The sequence below is a fragment of the Nilaparvata lugens genome, chromosome 4, assembly GCF_014356525.2.
Source record: "Nilaparvata lugens isolate BPH chromosome 4, ASM1435652v1, whole genome shotgun sequence".
NCBI lineage: Eukaryota > Metazoa > Arthropoda > Insecta > Hemiptera > Delphacidae > Nilaparvata > Nilaparvata lugens.
In genome coordinates this window covers 65,755,351-65,775,690 of record NC_052507.1, presented here as the reverse complement: position 1 = coordinate 65,775,690, position 20,340 = coordinate 65,755,351, and the positions used below count along the sequence as shown (strand labels likewise).

Here is a 20,340-nt window from a genome sequence, read left to right as displayed (position 1 = left end):
CACCCATTCCACCAATATAAACCTTTAAACCATGTTATAGAACGAATTGTATATATATATATATTATATAAACTCATGTTATTTCAATTATCCACTGCATACTGCTGTATATTACTGAAATTTGATAACCCTGATCTACTTTCAGCCTACTTCATTTTATTAATCAATTATTTGATCTTATCTACCTATATAATTATTCTACTTTATCAATTTACTAATTTTTTTTCTCTTCAATATTCATATTGATTAAAACTTTTACAATATTTCCATTAATAAATAAATTCTTAGTTTAAATAACGAAATTAACATTTTGGTAGAGAGTTAGTGGGGAGGATATTTTTAATATTCTTCCCAAAGAATGGACATTGATATGTCCAAAGCTCCGCCAATTTATGTAGATGCATAACAATATGATTATTATCTATAGTTATTATATTACAAATTGCTTTTTCATATCATATACAGTTCAATAGTTATTTTCTTAGTCTATATTATGTAAATTCATCTATAACTTTGCTGTATTGTAAGCTATTGTATATAAGTGTATAAGCCAGTATATATTGTAATCTACATAAATAAAGTACTCAATCAATCAATCAATCAATCAATCTTTTTGAGGGCTCAACATCTCAGAATGACCTTCCTCGCGCATTTCTTCCCTCAGTCATTTCCTCCATTATTCTCTTTGTTAGTCCCTCTTGTCCGTGTCGCGTCGATTCCAATATTTTATGGTAGGTATAGGCTATGTCACACGGAAATATGAATTATTGAAGATTTAAATTATGATAACACAATTTTTATCTATCAGATAGATTGATAGATCTTGCTATTTAGCTATCCTGCTTTGGTTGGTAATCAAAAGAAACAATACAACTAATGCTGTTCTATTTGTTAATAATTTGTATTTTGTAAACTTAGAACTATTAACGTATTAACTCAGAATTTTATTCATTTACCACTGCCGAATTTATAGGATTTAAAAACGGATTTGAAGTAAAATGTGTTTCAAAAACCATAATTTTAATAAGCTATTTTTCAAAAAAAAATCTTCTCTGGGGGCACCTCCTAGACCCCAGTACGTCCCCCCAATGTCAAATAGCAATCTACGCAATGCTCATGTCGAAGAATATGACCAACTTATGCAGACAAATTTTGTGATTTGCGTGAATGATTTTAGAAATTTAGAGAAATCAGTTGAAGTGACTTTGAGATCGTTGTGGTCCATGAGAAATCGTTCTGGTGTGTGGTGTGAATGCAGTCAAAAATTGCTCCTTCAGCAAGTCAAATAATTTGATAATTCTCTCAACCGCCTTACGGAAACCTAACTTGCCTACAGTTCCCTCAATTGAAAAAAAAATGACAGGCAAAGTGCCTGTTAAAATTGGCCCTTTTATATTTTTTATTCCTACTTCTATAGTGAGTTACACGTTATAATGGCAGTATTTGATTAGCATTGGTGATTCTATTCTTGTCTATAATTCGACAAAACATATAGCACTATCCTTCTATAGCTCCACAACGTTGTCAAATCCGTTTTCAACAATGAAGAAATATAATTAATTTAAGGCAGGCAATCGGCAACGCTGTTCTTTTACCTTCATCTCCTGCCATTATAACGTGGACCTCACATGTTCGTTTCGTATGCTCGTTCAAAACGTTTGCACCTTGCAATGCAAGCTGCAGTGTGAAATCGGTCTTAAACTTGGACCAGCTGATTCATCATGTTTGTGACCTTGAGAAATGTCAACGTTGAAAACATATGATTCAATAGACCAAAATGTCAGCAAAGTAGATTAGGTTAACGTAGCATATTTGAAAAGTTTTTGGATTTCTACATTATATTTCTTCCAATTCATGTATAAAAAAGTATATTTATTGAATTTATTCAGTTTTTACTTATAGCAAGTGTGTTTTGTGGAAATCTTTACTAATTGTATTATAGAAATGTCAGAAAAAAGTAGAAATGACTTAATTAAACCACCAAAAAATACCTTATTGTCGGGTGCAGGTTTTAGTTTTCCATTTGAGAATTTCTCAAATAGTGCTCTGCTCGTCCCTGTGCCTCTGAACAATGAACAAACACTGGCACCTCAACTACCAGGTAATAAGTCAATCATATTGATGAGTATTAAAGTTATCTTCCTATGGTAAGGTGCAAATTGTTATATTCAACAACATATGGTTTAGCCTATTATAATCCTGACTTGTTGCATAATAGGGGAATAAAATAATTATTATTCTATTTCCTTATTATTGACAGTAGGATTGAGAACAACTTAAGTTACTTCTTTATTCATATGGGCTCAAAAAATATGGGAATCAATTTTAGGTTATGCTCTAAAAGTTTCAAAGTTTGATTTAGTATATTTGAATGTAGAAGGTAAAAGTATCCGTATATTAGACCTACAGAATTGAAACAAAAATCCGTGATTGTAACTTGAAAATGACGGTACCATCATAGGTCCTTTAATTACAAAAAAAATTTGGAGGCCGGCTGCTGGTGTTTTACTGTGGATACCAGCGTTGGTGGCGTTGGTGTTCCAGTTTGCTCTAGAATTACACACACAGACACCATTGGCGACTCAGCCTGTTTTGTTTATGTATTAAGGGCCTGATTATAAAGGTAGTTTTACATTTGTTTACAAACATGATGATGATTATTATAGGAACTCTGCTTACCATGTTCCCTTTTCTCTTGACGTGTTCCCTTATGGACATGCCCTGGCGGCATGTCTGTGTTATGAACAGAACCATTATTACTATTATCAATAGATAGTCACACCAATCGCATTCAGGAATTGAAGCATTGAGTGACCTATCATTTTTACTTACCACATTTTGTATGAGTAAACCGTTGCTCATACTAGCTGCAACATAATTCGGTTATTGAAATCGACGAACTTGTGTTCAGATACTGAACGGCCGAACTGTACAGTCTGTTATAAAAGTACCTAGGATGTGTCCTCAACTGTCGCCTAGCGCAGGCGACATTTGAGGACTCTTTTTCAGGTGTCCTCTACGGTCGCAGGTCTCAAGTATCGGGACTGTTCAAAAATTAAAATAGTCCCTAACTGTGGCCTGACGCAGGCGACATTTGAGGACTCTTTTCCAGGAGTCCTCTACGGTCGCAGGCCTCTTCTGTCGGTGGCCTCGTTTGACTCGACCCGTCTCGCTTACTTACAACCTTAATATTTACATCCAGGTTCACTAGTAGCCGGTTTAGATCCAATAATAAGTTTATTCATATCACTTTATTTTTAAAAGTTATGGATAGAAATGTCTTTATTTACCTTGTTAAGAGAAGTACTCAACTGGATTTTGTTCATTTTTTGTCGATTTCGATATTGAAAAACGATGTCGGTATAATACTGGATGTCTTCATACATGACCAGCAGAGCTGGATTGATTGCATCACAGGTGTGTCTAGACGATGTCGCCTTAATTGTCCTCGAAATACTCCTTCAGCGAGTAGTAAGGTCTGCTAATAAGCCAGTACTCAAGTTTATTTCCAAAGCAGATATAATCGGGACACTCTAATGCAGCTGAAAGCCTGTTGAACATCTTGGGGGCCAGATTGGGATAGCAATACTTTTACTTGGTAAGTCTTCAGTGTGAATGGTTTATTAATGTGCCATGTTGGAGATTTCGTCCATGGAGGTCTGTCCTTGTTGAAAACTTATTCAAATTTTTCTTGTCGTAAAGTAGGCTTATATAGTTGTAGTTACTGTATAGCCTCTACTGTTAGGATTTTCAGCTGCCGAAAAATTTGCCTACAGTGATCAAGATAGACGCTTAAAGAGATCTTTACAGACTTCTTTTGAAGAAGTGGATTAGCTTTACAACTGTAGACATGGCCCTACAACTGTACACTATAGCTCAGATGGCTATGGGAGGCAAGATGCTCCTTCATCAATAGAAGTATGCTCAGTAGGTGGACAACTCGAGACAATTTCTTGCAGAGATTATCAGTATGCTCGGTACATTGCAGTTTTGTATCCAGGTGGATTCCCGAGAGCTTTACGATTTCTGGCTGGCCAAAGCTGCAAATCAATGTCTGAGTTTCATTGTCATCCAGACTCAGCCTATCAAGTCTGATCCAATCCAGTATTGTTGAAAATCTCATTTGCCCTAAGTCATTCAGACTCAGCCTATCAAGTCTGATCCAATCCAGTCTTGTTGAAAATCTCATTTGCCCTAAGTGCTGCATCCTCTGGTGATATGCCCCTTGAACAGATGGTGATGTCATCAGCAAAGAGCAGTATATTTCCTAGCAAGCTCAAGTCGATAGCAATTATAAATACGACTGGCCCATGACCCTGTGGTACACCATGATTCACTAATAGGGGTAAGATGAGGCTTCACGGATTGATACAATTTGTTGGCAATCTTGGAGATATGAGTACAGCAAATGTAACACTTGTGAGGAAATAAAATAGGATTTTGTGAGGGATAAACTCACATGCCTTACTCAGATCAGGAAGAATTAGGAATATTATGATGGTCCTTCTTTGACTCTACACAGAAACATCATCAATATTGTATTCATGAGCATTACTTTACCTGTCTATAGTCGAAGTTATTTCAGGATATAATAAAATAGTAGTCGAAGTACTGTATGAAGGAGAATCTACACATATCATCATCAGAGTCGGTGACCAGTAGAGTGAAAATATAATTCCCATGAGTTCTAATGGGACTATACCCACTCAATCCGTCTGAGTGAGTATGAATAGTACCAGTAGAACTTATGTAAGTGATATTCTCACTGTTTGGTGGACACGTTATCTGATACTGATCTGTGGGAATGCGCCTTGTGCGAATTGTCAATTTCGTTGTAAAAGTAAAATTTATTTGCGAGTGGGAGTATGTCTAGCGGGAATAGCTAGATTGGCAGAGATATGAAACTGTTGGCTAATGTGATCCCGCTGATATATCTTATAGCTGATAGGTGCACCTGCTTCTCCCATAGCCACAGGAAGGTTTAACTAATCCATTAAATATATTTTATCAGTTCGACGATCGCTTTCCGGCGGTCCGAAATCCACCTAAATTCAAAGGTCCTCTTCATCATCATCCATCCCATTCCCCACGCACAAGCCTCGGGCTTTTGTGGGTATCTTCTTCAAGAAGAACATACGGGAAATACATATAATTAGTATACTAGGAACTAGGCAATTGTATCTGGGAATCGAAATGTATTAAATGAAAATACAGTAAAAAGAAGACATTTTGAAAATATAATTAAGTAAAACTGATAAATTCTATTTCATAAACCAGTAGACTATAGTTAATTTTATATTAGCAGATTAAAATAAAACAATCAAAATATCAAGAATAAAAACCGGTTTTTTTCTATTAAAAAAATCAGACAAATTTATAAAACAATTATAACATTCCTACTAAATGATCATCAGCAACATAATTCAATAAAAATCAAAGTGTACAACTGAAATCGACTTTCTATCTGTTCCCATAGTGTTAGCATTGTCTTTCTTCGGCTCTTATTTGACATGTTTTCCTAGCTCATGCAAATCCTGATAGGCCTACTTTTAATGCAAGTGTTAACCTACTTCAAAATGAAATAGATTATATTTATATGTTTATGTCTGAGTAAATTGCAAATATGACTTTTACATTGAACACTGCAAACGCATGCACTTGACACAGTTAAGACGACACACGTTCACTTAACTGGTAATTACAAAAAATTAATTGCTGAACATCATATTTCACTCTTGTCAATAACTGAGAGTACTAGGAATCCAATATGATATAAATAAACAACACATTCATGTTCAAATCGAAAATATTTTATTCTTTGGAATAGTATTGTCGCGTTTCTTATAATCATAATTAAAATGGTAAAATTAAATTAATGTATTTGGATCGAAATTTTGGCGGCTATTAAAATCAGTCGTCTTCAGAGGTCTTTGGTCAATGAATTATTCGTTGATGCGAGCATTCAACGATGCATCACAAAGTTATGACTTCTTCTGCGCCTTATACAGAATACTATTGCAATGATTAGCAGTAACAGCAGTAGTAATGCTAGTATCGAGCCAAGCACAATCGCTGATATTTCTCCTGCAGTCAACCAAACTGAAACAAAATGAGTGAAGCTGTGTAATAAAAGCTGTCTAATAAATATACAATAAAATAATTGATACTTGAACTCATTTATTTATTCAATGGGAGGTATAGTTGTATCAAGAAATGTTGCTTCATAATTTCCGAATTCCAATTGTGTATGGTTCTTGTTCCTTATCAATTGAAAGTCTCTTCCATAACAGTCACTAAGCTTGTTATTTTAGTACTGTAATAGACACATAGAATTTAGTAGTATACTTCAATCACACTCCCTATTACCATGGAGAAACAATAGAATATGTAGATATCCCATAGGGTGTTTATGTCGCAATTCTTACTGTTATCTCAAGCCGATAGTCCACGAAGTTGTTTCTCGTGAAGCTGTGTGACGCTGGTAGTCTCTCATATTGTGCCGTTCGAGAAGCTATGTGATGCTGATAGTCTCTCATACTGTGCCGTTTTTACAATCTCACCCGGCAAAACAGTGAAAATCGACAATAATCGGCTTGAGTTAACAGTAAAAGTAACGACATAAACCTTGGGATATCTACTCACTCTATTGTTTCTCTATGCTATTAACATGTATAAAAGATAGCATAAGAAGATGTCTTATGGTATAGGTTGTTTATGTTTCAAATTTCAAGCCGACGTTTCTTAACTCAAGCCGACTACTGTCTATTATTACTGTTTAGGCCAGGTGAGATTGTAAAAACGGCAGAGTATGAGAGACTTTCAGCGTCACATAGCTTCTCGAAAAAGAACTACTTGGACTATTGGATTGAGAAATTAGTGAAATTTGGCACACATTTTAGTAGTTCTTATTACTAGAACTATCGACTTGAGTTAACAGTGGAATTTGGAACATAAACGCCTTATACCACAGGATGTATTTTTATGCTATCTTTTCTCTATGCTATTACTCTATTAAGAAGATTAAAAACTAATTTAAAAATAGAAAAACCCGTCTCACCTTTCTCAATATCTACAGTTTTAGCATTTATGTTTCCATAGATGTCAATGGCGATAATATCGACTCTAGTGTTGCAGCATGTCGATTGATAGAGTACTCTAACTTCCTCCATTGTTCCAGCGATGAATTCATTCTTGTACTCAAGGCCTAGTGGAACTGATCTTATCCTCAATAAACCTTTAAGCAATAACATAAAATTGTTGAAATATAGAGGTCTGAAAATATTAGTGGTCTGAAAATTTTGTGAAGTGAAGAGCTACAAGACTTAACATATTTCGGACTATGTGTAACCATATCTAAATTGGGGAGAGGAATAGCACAAGGTTACCTTATTTTTCCTCTCCCTATCATTTATATGATGTATACTTATTATATCAATCAATAAAGAATAAAGAATAAAGAATAAAGAATAGAGATACTAATTCATTCCATCAATAAATGTTGAACTGTGTATGAATACAAATTTGTCTTTAATAAAACTGCATTTCATACAACGCTTTAAATAATAAATTCATTCAACTGGAAAATTGATATTTATTCAAACTCAAAGATGTAGGACTTATTTGATATTCTATTACGGTACTCAATAGGTTATTAAATTTTCTGTAATATTTTTGGAGAAATTGGAAGCATTTTTATCATGAGTTCTTTCTGAATGAACTCCCACATTGGTTAAAATTGAGGATAGTTGGCTAGAAAAATGTGTATTTAAATTTACAATAATCTTTTGAATGTGGCTGTTGATATTCAAATTGGGACTGAAATTATAGTGAATTAATTCTGATGTTTAAAAACTACCTACCATTGTTCTGTTGCTCAAATTATATTGCCCATTTAAATCCATGCATTGATTGACAATGACAATTGACAATTTATTACTTATAAAATAGATTGACAATTATTTATAATGGTGCTAGAGATGAAACAAAAAATAAAGCCAAATGGGATAGGAATCCATCCCTTGTTTGTTGCAGTGATAGATGGTCCTTACTCTATACTATTGTGCATCGCGGTTGTCAAAATAATAAAAAATAACATGGATTTTAAAATAAAAAATAACTTTTTGAAACTGACAAAAATTTATCCAATTGGTAAAAATTTATCTTCCCTTAATAATAGCTTGGCTTTTATAAAATATACCTAATGAAGCCAACGCACTCGGGAAGTATTATAAAATACTGTACTTTCATAAACATTTATATTTCAATTATTATAAATATTTTATGTTAAAAAATAAAAAACATTTTAGAAGTATACATGTTAGCTTATCGAAGCAGACGTAGCCTATGTGTGTTTTTTTACAAAAGAACATAGTTACTATTCATTTTATTAATGAGGTGCGGAACAGTACATGAACCAATTAGTAATAGTCCAGGCAATGAATGCTCAAAAATGGGTATAGAAGGAAAAGTTTGGAAGACAATTTTTGACCCCGCAGTTGTGTTGAGGGTAGTGAGGAGGTAAACATATCAAAAGACCCCACCCCTACCCCCTGTGCTAAGGGGGTGGGGGTGGTTCAAAGGTACCATTTTTTGGTTTCTCGCATATAACTCGAAAATTATGCATTTTACAGACATGACTATTCTATAAGAAATTAAAGCTCGCGTAATTGTTGAAGGAAAACATTAAGTAGTGAAATAATACATGAAATTGAAGAGAAAACAAAGGTCTTCAAATCTACGGTGAGCATTCATATTTACTTCAAAAAATTTGAAATACATATAGACTAACGGCTCTAATGACATATATGTCATTCATAATACCGTTAGTTTAACGTTCAACCTTGAAAGATCAGAGGAAACAGTTTTTGTAACTGTACCACGTTTTCTCGGAAAGTTTACAACAAAATGTGTTATCTGCCAGATTTTTCGGGTCAAGTTTATCATCGTCATTGTCCATGTTGTTGCTAAATTTTTCTATGAATTACGCTATTGCTCAATGGTGTTGTCGTACTGCGCTTCTACAATAATATTATTACTACTATCATTCCACTGTAACTTAAATTCGCGTCAGAATCGCCATCGTAGTTACACCTACTCATGTCCAAAGTTCTGGAAACTTGCGAGGGTCTTATTTTCTGTAACTCTGTTGGTGGAATTCGACAATCGAACCTCCTAATTGTTTTCAGTTAACAATATTGGCTTTTAACGGAATTTAAAATTACGTTACGGAATGCAAAATCAAACAATCAAGGCATACGTAGGTAGAGAGTACATAAATATAACTTTTCTTCAAAAAATTAGTTATTTATCAAAATTCTGGTGGGAAAAGTTTTGAGCTCCTCCCCATCAGATTGTTTATTATTGATTTGTTTGTTTAGTAAGTCCAATAAATGAAAAACTTCAATAAAAATGATGTAATAATCATAAAGAGATTAAAGCTCTTATGAAGCGAAAATTGCCACAGAAAATATTTTTATGCATGTATCTGAGATTCATTTTTGTCAGATGGCTGGCTTGAAAGGATGAGAACCAATTAATTTTTAGGCATGTAATGATCATTTCCTCCCAAGGTCTTGGAACTTGAAAGTCTACTTAGTTATACAAGAGCATGAATTATTTTTCAATGCTGTTAGTAGAGATTGTAGAGGGGCTATTTGGGATAGTTTCGATTCATTCATTATTAAAATTATTAGAAGTCAATTGTTGATGGAACCTAATAATGTTTTTAGAGTACTGTATCTTTTGTCAATGAGGTACAACTAGTCTTGTTGAGAAAGCTCTTTTTCAACATTGTTGTAGGTGTTGTTCTTACACTGCATGGATAATTTTTTTTAATGAAATTGAAACATTGTTTTGTACATTGTACTCCATCTACATAGCATTGTCTCTTTGATAAAATAATCAGATGTCGAGTATTAGAACACTCGATCCAAACAGTGTTGATCAGTAATAATTGCTGGAAAAGGCGTTAAAGAGTTTTTAAAAAAGATGTTGGAGAGTTGTCTAAAAGAGAGCAAATATCTCACCATTGCTGTCTCTGATATTGGCATCAATCCTCCAGAACTTTGAATAGCAAACTTGAGGCGAAAGATAATCTCTGCAGTACCCTTCTGTTGTAATGCTGATGTCCGGCTTTGCTGTATCTTCAGATCTCTGTAATCAGCGAAAACCATTGAATGTTACTTTTCTCAATGAAATAAGTTTTCACAGTGAAGTGCTCCTTTTACCTTTATTGTTTTTATAATAAACTACGAATCAGGATTCTTTCAATGGGCATTGTGATTCATCATAAATTATGTCTTCGTCAATAGCCTATAGGATAGTTTTGTTACAATTTGATTTAGTATGAAGAATTGGGAAATCATTGGATCTTTCTAATATCAACGTTAAACATCAACCGTAGACATATCTTGCTTTGTCTGTTATTTGTCTTGAGCAAGAATACTGATTGTCAAGTTCCACGATCAATCAAATGATACATTTCGAAATTCAACCAAAAATTGTTGTATCGCAGGGTATTTTCGAATATATCTGTAATAGTTGGGTATTCAAAAGCACATCTATTATGGTTCCCTTCTCAATCATAGGGTAAACTTTAATCAATGATTTTTTGTATCGGCTTTGTCTTTTGAATTGGTAATCCTTATTTTGTTTTTGAACCATGAAACCTATTGTAAAACCTCAAACAGTCAAACTTATATTCAGTCTAATCCTCATGTGGGTTCAGTCTAATCGTTTCTAGTTTATCAAGTCTTCAATTCGTCAACATTTCATTTTGTCAAGGGCTCATTTCGTCAAATTTTCAGTACTACGTCAAGTTTTCAGTTCAAGTCGAGTTCAGTTCAGTTTTATCAGTCAATTCAGTTCAGTTTTGTCAAGTTCTCATTTTGCGTTAGCCGGCAAACACACAATTTCCGCCTTATTAGGTGTGAATGCTATATTATTCTCTTTATACAATCGATTATTTTTTCAATACCTTACCTGGTTATTAGAATAAAGGTAGGCTTTTCCAGTGACTGGACCGACTATGCTCTCTGCCGTTAGTGCTATCATGTCCCTGTCTTGGTTGATGCCCTGCACCTCCAGTAATACTGCCACTTGAATTTTCTGCTGAGGGTACATCAGTTGTCTGAAAATTATAATTCAGAGTATACAGTATATATACTAAATGCTTAGTTGCTCATTCAGGATTAAATCCATTTTCATAATCTATTACATAGAAATAATTAATAATAATGGAAGAATCGGCTTATATATAGGGTGTTCCGAAAAAGGTGCCCATAAGCCAGGGGGTGATTCCTCACATCAAAAGAAGAAAAAAAGTTCTAATTAACATAAGTCCGAAAATGCTTAGTTACCAAGTTATACAGGGTGAAAGATTTCGTCTGAATTTCAGTTTCCCTGCTCTACGGGTATTTGTTGGTTGTTAATTAAGATGTTAAATTCAGCGTACTTTATGTAAAATGAACTGAGAAATTCAATAAAACAGATTCCTGACCGTTAGCTACAGTAATTTTCAAGATATGTGACGAAATACACGAAACTTGGTCCCGAAAAACAAGTTCCTTTAAGGTTTGAAGCAGATTTACAATGAATACTCTTTGATTACTCTCTGAATTTTCTTTTTTTTTGTCATGATAAATGATCTGCCTGCCTACATATGGTCTGATACGGTGCTCTACGCAGATGACACTACATTCTTGCACACCAATAATTATTTGAGAGGCCTTATCCAAGAGACGGAGAGTACGATGGAACGAGCACCTCTCTGGTTCAGGGCGAATGGCTTTGTATTGAATTCAGATAAGACAGAAAGAATCTATTTCAATTTGAAATACGGAGCTACTCTCAACGCATCTAGTATAAAATTTCTTGGTGTACATTTAGATCCAAAACTCACTTGGGAGCCTCATGTCAAATATGTAAGAACTAAGCTGTGTAGAGTGATCTATCTGCTGAGAAGCCTCGCTAATACGGTACCAAAATTATATTTACAGACAGCATACTTTTTTTTCTTTCACAGTCTCATGTCTTATGGTATTCTTCTATGGGGAAATTCAGCGCACATTAACGATATTCTCCTGCTACAAAAAAAAGCCGTGCGAATAATCAAGGAATCACCTTATTTAGAACACTGTAGGCCTTTATTCATAAATAATAAAATTCTGACAGTAATAAATCAGTACATATATTCTGTTTTGTTATAAACTAAGGAGAATCTGCCTCGTTATCAATTAAGAAATACTGTTCACTCTGTTAATACCAGAAACAATAGACAGATCTATATTCAATACAAAAGATTGTCTAAATCTTTAAATAGTTTTGAAGCAGTTGGGCAAAAGGTGTATAATAAGTTACCGCTACACCTCCAACAAACACCCCTAAAACTGTTCAAATTAAAGGTGTATGATTGGCTGGCAAAAAATCCTTTTTATAAATTAAGTGAATTTTACGAGAGCAGAATCAGCATACCTTAATTCTTATTGTTAGCACGTATGAATTAGCTGCTTAATTTTGTAATATTGTCTTTGTTATTTGTAATATTTGGAAATGTAATCTAAATAGCAATGTAATAGTAACAATATCTCTCTTAATGTGTGACTGTCTATTTCATGTTCTATTTGTGTGACTTTGTCTTGTGCTTTTTTGGCTGGCTGACAATAAAATTGAATTTATTTATTTTATTTATACAAAATATTTTCCAACAGAACTTGTAGAAAATTTAATTTCGAAGAGAAAGATGTAGAATAAGTCTATAATAGACAAACGCAACCTTAAAAAAATTATCCTAAATGATCCAAAAAAAATGATCCATAAAAAATGATCCTACAAAACGCATGAAAAATAGACAAAATCTGTTAAGCTCAATATTAGTCTTTCGGTGTATTTCAGAAACATTCTGTATAAAGAATCCTGTGGGATTGCTGATCGCAGATCAATCCCTGTGTGGCCGACCTCTATTAGTGATATGGAGTATGTCCATATTGTTTTTGATATTGGTGAAAGTGTGGTTGTCCTGAGGTGCTTTATAATATTTTGGCATGCATTCAATTGAAATTACAAGTTCACCTAGTGGGGCTGATGTTGTTTATGAAATGTTGGTGAAAGTGTGTTTGTCCTTGTAAGTACATAATATATTTTGAAATGAGATTTAATTGAAATTGAGAGTGTAGGGCCTACCTGGTGGGATTGACGTTGCGTATGAATCCTCGGTCGTCTTGGGGGCGTAAAATGTGATAGGTAGCGGCCGGAAGTGGAAGCTGACCACATCGAAGTAGAGCTGGACCGTCTGACCTGACCGCGCGTTCAGCTGTGACCGCTCACTCACCTCCACCATCACAGGACTAAGGCCTACCCACCCCTCCCCTACGCCGCCTACTGACAAGGCCGACAGGCGACGGAACGGCTCCCCTGTTAACACACATCTCATCAATTTCCATAATTAATTCAATATTTTTATTCAAATTCATTTATTTTTAATAAAAATTATATATAAATTAATAAAATAAATATTCCCGGCACTACCCGGCAATAAATAAAAATGACACTACCGGCAAAGAACAACTTGTGCGCCAGCAGTGAGTTCGAACAACTAATTTCAATTTAATAAAATTAGTAGAATTGATGGTGTTGTTGTGAAATCTCTCCATAATAAGAAATCAAAGATTCACTATAATATTTATTAGAAACTTTAAAAGTCTGTATTGGATCCAAGCCTCCAAGTCAGAGACAGAGTAACAGACCAGCTGTATAGAGTGGTCATTTCAAAGAGAAAAATAAATAAATAAAAAATTTCTTTATCCACTTTCCTATTAATATTTTTATTGAAAAAAGTTAATTTTACCTAGAAACTAACTAATAAGGTATATCATATTTTTAATATTCATTACTTCATTTACAACATTAAACTTAAGATTGGAATAACTATTGCCACCCAACTATTTAGGAGCTCTAGGCTACTAAGATTAGGTTTAGACTGTTTCTGTATCCTCATTCCTCAGTACAGCTGATGATGCGTTGGTAAACGTGAAACCATGGTAGGCTACTGTTTTAAAGTTTTTAATAAATATTATAGTAAAATAGACAATATCTTTGTTTTCTTATTACTTTCAATTTAATTATACTTAGCATTCACATTTTTACAAATGTTTGGCGTCATAATCTAAAAAACTTAAAACAGCAATACAAACAAAAATAAACAAAACAACAACAAATCAATCAAGTAATTAGTTGAAAATTTACAGTCAGCTCACAGATATGGTAGCCCTCAAAGAATTCTGTCATACCATAAAATTCTCTGTTTTTTTTATTGCGGATAATGCCAATACCTACTATTACTTAAGTAATAGTAGGTATTGATAATTCCCACATGAGCTTATTACTTGTGCGTGGGTAATGGGAAGTGCGAGGGTGAATTATGAGATGATCAAACGTCCGTGCCTATATCGATGGGACTCGAACCCGTGACCAGGTAGCACTAGCAGACTGAAGAGTGCACCTCCATAGTCAACTCGGCTATCCGGCCGGCCAATCTGATTATTAGCCAGTTTCTGAGGCAATTCTTGAATTCCTTTTTATTCATTAAGATTAAATACTACTTCTTGACCGCCAGTAGGTGTAGCAATTACAAAAGGAGAAGCCAAACTTTTTGAGTACTTGAGGATGTAGTTCATTCAAATGCAGTAAACCCAAGTTGTGTAAATTATTTAGTTTTTTACATTTGATGGGACATATTTAGTAACTTTGTGATTTATTTGATATACTGTATAATTGATCATTATCAACTATTCAATTCAATTACATTTATATTAGAAAACATTACATTTGATATTCAACAATTATTGAGTTTGAAATAGAGAAATGAATTGAATGTTCAAGATATACGAACCTTTAGCGTTTCTGCCATCAACTTGAACAAAGTACTGTTTGGATGGTAGCTTATCAACAGGTATGAGCCACTCTGTGTCACCTGCAGTCGTCTCTTCTCTCTCTTCGCGACGGTCCTCTCTGTCAGCTGCTTCTTCTTCCTCTTGCTTGGTGGGAAATCTAACTCTTGACTCCTCTATACGGGCCTGCCTCGTTGCTGATAAGTTTTCCAGATTCGCCAGACTTTTGCCTGTCTCATCTATAAGCGTTACCTTTTCAAGCTGGCCGTCGCCTCGCAACTTTTTCAACTTGAAAGTTACTCCTGATAATAAGAAATTTCTCATTATCGTATAATACTACATTCAAATGTATTTTGAATATCCTTAAGCAAATAAGTCTGAAGTTAAATTGAGGAACACTTTTGAAGTGGAAACACTTACTTTTTAGCAGTGATGGCGTTTTGAGCTGTTATTGATTATCTTCAGACTCAGAGACTTCACACTTCTTGAGTCTGAAGTTAACCAACAATAGGTCGAAACTTCATCACTGCTAAAAAATGTTTCCTTTTCCAAATTTGAAGTTTAAATTAATAGTGAAAAAGAAAATAAGTTCACAACAAAGAATAAAGTGTTTACAAAGCCTGTTTTACAAATTATTCCTGATTCACAGAAGTCTGATTTTCCATTTCAACACACCTCACCATAATCCCTGTTTTTTTTTTAATTATCATTAGAAATATGTATTTTGATTTTATTGCTTTTGTATATATTTTTCAGTTTAATTGAATAAAATATTTGATTGATTGATAAACGTAGGAAGAAAGTTGAAACGTCATTTGTTCAATTGAGAAACCAATTAAAATATATTTATTTCAATGTTAAAGAGTATAAATTGCATATTGAACTGAAATGTACGAGTACAATATATCTATTAGATGAGTAGAATAGGATTTAGCACAACACAGTAAGTTGAAACAGAAAACAAACTCCAAATGTTCCATTCTTAATTTCAATGAAACGTCCAAATTTTCAATTCTTCAACATTTCTCATGAAACCAAAACTTTAAACCTTCAGGAAACTTCTAATTGTTTTCAAGCTAGCTTGTCCATAATAGGTTTTGGCATACGCGTCTAGGCTAGACCGCTAGACCCACAGATGGTGAAATTAAATTGTACTAAACAGACTCTAGCCAATGTTTTTGTTTTAGTACTCAAATAATGCGTTCAATGACGTCAAAATGCGCGACGCCAATTGTGTTCTGTTGCGAGAAACTCCCTAATGAATACGTTTTGATTCACATTCTCTATGCACACATCATTTGCTAACCAAAGTCCACCGCAACAACATTATCTTTACGCTCTCTTTCTCAATTTTTTATTTATACTCAGTTGAGAGCTCAGCCAGTCAACATTTTTAAGTTTTCAGTTTAGTGTGTTTCTAACCACCGTGATCACATTGTTGGCTACTCTTCAAAACGTTTTCAGTTACCAGTTTATTCAGTGAGTTGCGGTACCGCATTTATTGTGGTTCGATTTTCTTCTGCGTTCGTTGCATATAGTATAAACAATTGTTCATTGAATGCTCATTGAATTCAATAATATTATTTCGTTGTTCTCCAAAGACTGGTATTTGATGCTGAATTGAGTGTTATTGATTAAGCTGTGTTGATAATCTTCTTCGATAGCTTTGCTGAAAAGCAGGTAGGACCGTAATGCTTTTATCATTTACATTGATGTAAATCAATTTAACATGGAAGAATAATAATTTTTAATTAGTTTATGACTTCTGAATAAAGGATACAGTAGAGTTTGAATACATGTAATTCATAATACTGACAGACATGCAATTGAATTATCGAAAACCACCCAATTCATTTTTCCAAGAATCGTTTGTTGTATAGTGATGTATTTTATTCAACTTGTAGCACATGAACAGTGAATTAAAATTGTTTCTTGAAATTATATATGAAATCTATCAGCATGATATTATTGAGTATTGAGCAGTGTTTTGCTCCTAGTGGAATGGTGGGGGGAGGGCAAATAGTCGAATTTAGATTGTTGAAGTTCTGATCAGCCGGTTCTTTGTTATTAATTTTGACACACATTTCATTGTTTTCGCGTGTTTTAAGCCACGTTTATACCACAGTTGTCAACTGAACTTATAATAAATTGCGGCAATTTGTTACTAATTTCTTGAAAAGCACAGCATGTCATCATCAGCTTGTGGAAATCCTTGTTTTCAACAGCATTTTTAGCCTATATCTCACTCATTGTGAGGAAGTGGTCATCAAAAAAATAATGTTCTTCCTATACAAGTCCATGCCGACTTCGCTCTATGGGCAAAATATTGACAACTTTTGTTACTCTCTTCATTTGAGAACAGCAACTTGTGTTTCTAAAAAATAGAACACTATTACTTCTAGACAACATTTTGTTGACGACTTTGGTGTGAATGCAATTTTATAAGGCATGTTAAAATTGAAATGAATGGAGTACTAACTACATGTAGGGAATGCAACATGCTCATTAAATTGTGTATGAAATATTATCAGTCTTTACTTTTCTATTACCTTATAAGGTATTAGGAAGCAATTTGCTTTTGATGATGCATTGCCCAATTATCACACCAAATTTAGAAGAATATAAATATTTGTCTAACATTTACAACAAATAACTGTTTACGATTACTAATAACAGAAAGAACTCTAAGATAAGACAACATATTTTTGATACTGTATTTTCTTCACACTCCATTTCAACATTGACTCATTGGTCAAAATCTGTTCATTTAAAATGGGTAATTCATCTAACATTATTAATCTGCGCATTTTATATTCAAACAATGCAACATTTGAATATTGTAATGGGAAAAATATTATATAAAATGCTCCCACGATTGAAGGAATAATCTTGAATTGCACAATAGACAATAATTTGTTTCAAAATCAAATACAACGTCTGTGATTATCAGTGTATATTCTTTAAAAATGTGATTATCAATTTGTTGTGATCTTAAAATAATTATTATGATTACAGTAGCTGTTTATTGCGTATTTACACAAAGTGAATCATGCCCAACAAATCTTCGCCAAATTCAATTATATATTATCATATTATAATTTCTCATTTATCGTCATTTATCCAAAATTCAGTGTCATTATTTGTCTGATTCATGACGTAAATCCAATCCATTATCAGCCCTATTCAATGATGTGCATTCTGGGTTATCGTTGGTACCAACATTTTGAATTAGTACAGTCTTTTTGGGTGAAGGGAAACAAGATAATGTTTTTGTTAGTTAATTTTTCATAAGAAAATTTGCATATTTCATAAATATGTAGGTCACTCCTGATGTTGGATGTAAGGTCAAAGGTTTCCTTTTGTTAATAAACAATATTTGATTATTCAAATTCGACGCTGGTTTTAGAACTTGATTAAACAAATATGATCATCTTTCTATTATAAATCTACTAAAATTACAATTTATTCATTTTTTCATCCCAATTCTAATTTGTAGCTTAGACCCGGCTCAATTAGAGATCATGGGCATTAGCCTTGTGGCATTTTTGTTTTTCTTTGTTAAGTTGCGTACAGACTTACTTTTCAGTACGTAGCGTACTTTTCATAGCTAATGTTCAGTTTAATATATCTGTATTTGGACAAAAATACCTCATAACATCAGCTGATGAAAAGAGAAATGCGCATGTCCGTGGCGCATAAGTCTATACGCACCTTAATATTCTATTTGTAGGACCACATAATGTATACAGTAGAATATTGAGAAGTATCTATTTTAGAGATTTCTACTGTTTTATAGAATTGTAGCTTACAGAGTGTATTTCTACGACAAAAATACTCGCCCTTAAACAGTTTAGGCACAATAAGTTGAAAGTTTATTATTAATAGAAAATTGAAGATTAGATTAATATTATAATGAATCTTGTTTTGTTTTTTTGTGGAGATATCCTCGAAGTACATGACTTTTTATAAAATACCAAAAATATTTCGATATCCACCATGCTTATTACTTAGTCAAATTGATTTGATTAGAAATTGAGCGTTATTTTTGGGGGAAAATATTTTATAACAATTCAAGGATAGAGGTAGAGAGAGAATCACCCCATATAACATTAATACTGTTGGTAAACTGTCTACTGAATAATAAAACAAAGTTACCTAATCATCAAAACTTTAAAGCATTTTGCCATCTCGACTATTAATTTAAAAATCTGGTGTGACACACTCACACTACTATCCGTGCCATGATAATATCTTTTTCATTATTTCATTTTAAAATACTCCACTTTCACCATATAAAAAGTATATCTTGTGAACGAATTGAAGTTTATCGTGATACATAAAATAGGCCTACCTTGAGTGGTATTTTTATTAGTTGGGGCCAAAGGTGGTATAACGTCATAAGCAAGGCGGCTATTGGCTAGGACAGCCACATCGTAGAGTGTCCCTGAGGTGTCTAGTCGCCATGCCCCCAACTCACCCTCTGTTCTGATTCGCTGACCGTCGCTAGCATTCACCAATGGTAGCGGTTCACCTAAATCCATTACAATTTCTTTCATTAAACAGTTGAATTATTGTTGAAAAATAATTTTAATTAGAACGAATGAAATTCTGATTATTTTCAATTTCAAACTTTCAATCTTCAATTTTCTGAAAAAATGAAGTTTCAAATCCTTGGCAACAAAAAATATAAAAAATTAAAAATCGAACGTTATCAACTATTTTTACTGCTTGATACTATTCAGCTCTATTTTTCTGTTTCTGAAGTATATATAAACACAATAAATGATGTATCAAGTACTCTTTTGTTTTAACACATCACAACTATGGCTTGAAGAGTTGAAAGGGTACTTGATAATTTACCGACACATTGTGTTGTTTTTATATCGTATTTATATTTGAACACTTTTTGCCAAATCAATGATAGTCACTGTAAACGTTATACTGGAGCATAGGCTATTAAAATCGATTTATCTAAGATAAAGGTTAGTAGCTCACATGTGCCTGTTTCATTTGTAAAATAGGTTTCAACTGGTGGGAGATGTGAAATGAATACTGAAGCTCTAACAGCTTTTGACAAAACTTGGAATTACTGCTTGGATTTTTTGCTTGTCGTGGATTGGATAAGACAGCGGAAATTATTTGATATTATTAAATAAAGGAAACAGTGCTTGACACTGTGGGTCCAGATAAATTTTTTTAAATAATACTCTAGGAGGCTATTGGCAAGTTCTTCAAAGTCTTTTCAAGTTGATTCTATCTTTGATTTGGGGTCGATTAGAAATATTATCAATTTTTGAAGACAGTTAAAAAAATGTTGAGAAGTGTATTCTCTATTCCAGCATAAAGGACGATTCGGTGTCAGAATAGATTTTAGAAATATCGTATCAGTATTATTTCAATAAGTATAAGTATCTGTATAATTTCAAGAGGGTTGTCTCTATTATTGCATATTTTT

At 33.5% G+C, this 20,340-nt stretch overlaps 2 protein-coding genes across 2 annotated transcripts in view; one reads left to right on the top strand and one right to left on the bottom strand.

Annotated features, from left to right (window-relative positions):
• The first annotated feature begins 1,693 nt into the window (after window positions 1-1,693).
• LOC111051051 (SEC23-interacting protein) overlaps window positions 1,694-20,340 on the top strand; it is a 52,890-nt gene continuing 34,243 nt past the window's right edge. The window contains exon 1 of the mRNA XM_039426227.1: window positions 1,694-2,101. Within this exon, the coding sequence (XP_039282161.1) occupies window positions 1,945-2,101 (157 nt within the window). The 5' untranslated portion in view covers window positions 1,694-1,944. The remainder of the gene's footprint in view (window positions 2,102-20,340) is intronic.
• Window positions 5,793-19,493, bottom strand: LOC111051053. The gene is made up of 7 exons (XM_039426229.1): window positions 19,237-19,493; window positions 14,888-15,187; window positions 13,180-13,410; window positions 10,981-11,128; window positions 10,026-10,152; window positions 7,058-7,234; window positions 5,793-6,099 (listed from the first exon to the last, which is right to left on the bottom strand). Exons 1-4 carry the CDS (start codon window positions 19,439-19,441, stop codon window positions 11,121-11,123), a joined length of 744 nt encoding a protein of 247 aa, XP_039282163.1. The 5' UTR covers window positions 19,442-19,493; the 3' UTR covers window positions 5,793-6,099; window positions 7,058-7,234; window positions 10,026-10,152; window positions 10,981-11,120.

Coding starts and splice junctions, on each gene's coding strand:
- LOC111051053 (XM_039426229.1), bottom strand. CDS start 19,441: ATGAAAGAAATTGTAATGGATTTAGGTGAACCGCTACCATTGGTGAAT. Junction 15,188..19,236: donor TAATAAAAATACCACTCAAG/GTAGGCCTATTT, acceptor TCTTATTATCAG/GAGTAACTTTCAAGTTGAAA. Junction 13,411..14,887: donor TGATGGCAGAAACGCTAAAG/GTTCGTATATCT, acceptor GTGTGTTAACAG/GGGAGCCGTTCCGTCGCCTG.